The 1372-nt window shown below is 53.7% G+C and overlaps 1 protein-coding gene across 1 annotated transcript in view; it reads left to right on the top strand.

Annotated features, from left to right (window-relative positions):
* The window catches only part of LOC104401939 (CUB and sushi domain-containing protein 1-like), a gene marked incomplete at its 5' end in the record, with an annotated part of 63110 nt that overhangs the window by 58111 nt on the left and 3627 nt on the right, over positions 1-1372 (top strand). Inside the window, 2 exons of the mRNA XM_010009677.1 lie at positions 672-851; positions 1155-1220. Of these exons, the coding sequence (XP_010007979.1) occupies positions 672-851; positions 1155-1220 (246 nt within the window). The remainder of the gene's footprint in view (positions 1-671; positions 852-1154; positions 1221-1372) is intronic.

Raw genomic sequence — 1372 nt, 5'->3', positions numbered from 1 at the left:
GCAGGACCTGGTAGAGCACTGTGGGCACATGCTCAATCTGGTGGCAGGAAGCTGGACAAGCTCAGCTTCTATTTCTGTGGCCACATCCTGAAAGTTACTGAGCAATTAGAGGAACTGATGACTTTGGCACACTTCTGAGGACTCACTGTGTGATCCTATGGACAGGTGGGTGCAAGTTATTATCGGAACAGTGGTCCCATGAAGAGGAGTTTTACAAAATCAGATCTGTAATGCACTCGCTGCAATCCTGGCTTAACTTGCTGGGTCTTAATGTCCCCTAAAGGCATTTTCAGTCTTCAAGTAGACCTGGGACACAGTTCAAATGAAGGAGGAAGGTGTCTTTAACGTAATTTGGTTTTGACTTTTTTCCATTAAAAGAGCCTCATTTTCCTCAAAAAGCCTCATTTTCAGTTCATGGAAACTGGAACTAAGTGGGGGATCCCTGGAGAGCTTTAGCCAGAAAGAGCAAACCAGGCAGCAAAGCACGGGAGGCAGTGTTGTTAGTTCATCAGCTGGGAATGCCCTTGTCCCCCTCAGAGAGCAGGGAAAGCTCTTGCTGACAGAAGCTTTTCTAAGAGATTTCTGGCCCTGCTGACATCACGGGGTCACTCTTCTGCCTTTGTCTACAACCGGATGGTGAATCTCATCTCTGTTCCCCTTGTGCCTTTCAGCTCACCACTGCAAGCAGCCAGAGACCCCCTCCCATGCCAACGTCGGTGCTCTGGATTTGCCATCTCTGGGCTACACCTTGATCTATTCCTGTCAGAGCGGGTTCTACCTCACTGGAGGATCCGAGCATCGAACTTGCAAAGCAGACGGCAGCTGGACAGGAAAACCTCCCATCTGCCTCGGTAAGAGCTCCGAGAGCGCTGCTCTCATGTGTGCCTGCCCCTCTGCAGCGGGGCAGTGCAGCCCAGGGAAGACTCCTGATCTCTCAGACCTGTACCAGCATGCCAGAAGTCCGCTGTGGCTGCCCCATCCCTGGCAGTGTTCAAGGCCAGGTTGGACACAGGGGCTTGGAGCAACCTGCTCTAGTGGAAGGTGTCCCTGCCCAGGGCAGGGGTTGGAACTGGCTGATCTCTAAGGTCTCTTCCAACCCAAACCATTCCATGATGCTGTGATGCTCACGACTGTGCTTTGTCCCCCTCTTTCAGCCGATGTCCGCCCCAGTGGAAGGCCGGTTGGCACCGCGCGGGACCCGCCGCTCACCAAGGTGTCAGGTACCATAGCAGGGCTCGCTCCTCCATGGGACACGTTAGCACCAGATCTCACCCTTACCAGGCCCATCCCTTCCTGTCCCTTGCCCAGGACAGCCAGAAACCTGGCTGTTCCTTGCGGATATTGAAACTGCTGGGCTGGTGCAAGCAGCCCA

The sequence above is a fragment of the Nestor notabilis genome, unplaced genomic scaffold, assembly GCF_000696875.1.
Source record: "Nestor notabilis isolate BGI_N333 unplaced genomic scaffold, ASM69687v1 scaffold27102, whole genome shotgun sequence".
Lineage (NCBI taxonomy): Eukaryota > Metazoa > Chordata > Aves > Psittaciformes > Psittacidae > Nestor > Nestor notabilis.
The sequence above is the reverse complement of the archived record's forward strand: the minus strand, read 5'-3'. Positions and strand labels throughout refer to the sequence as shown.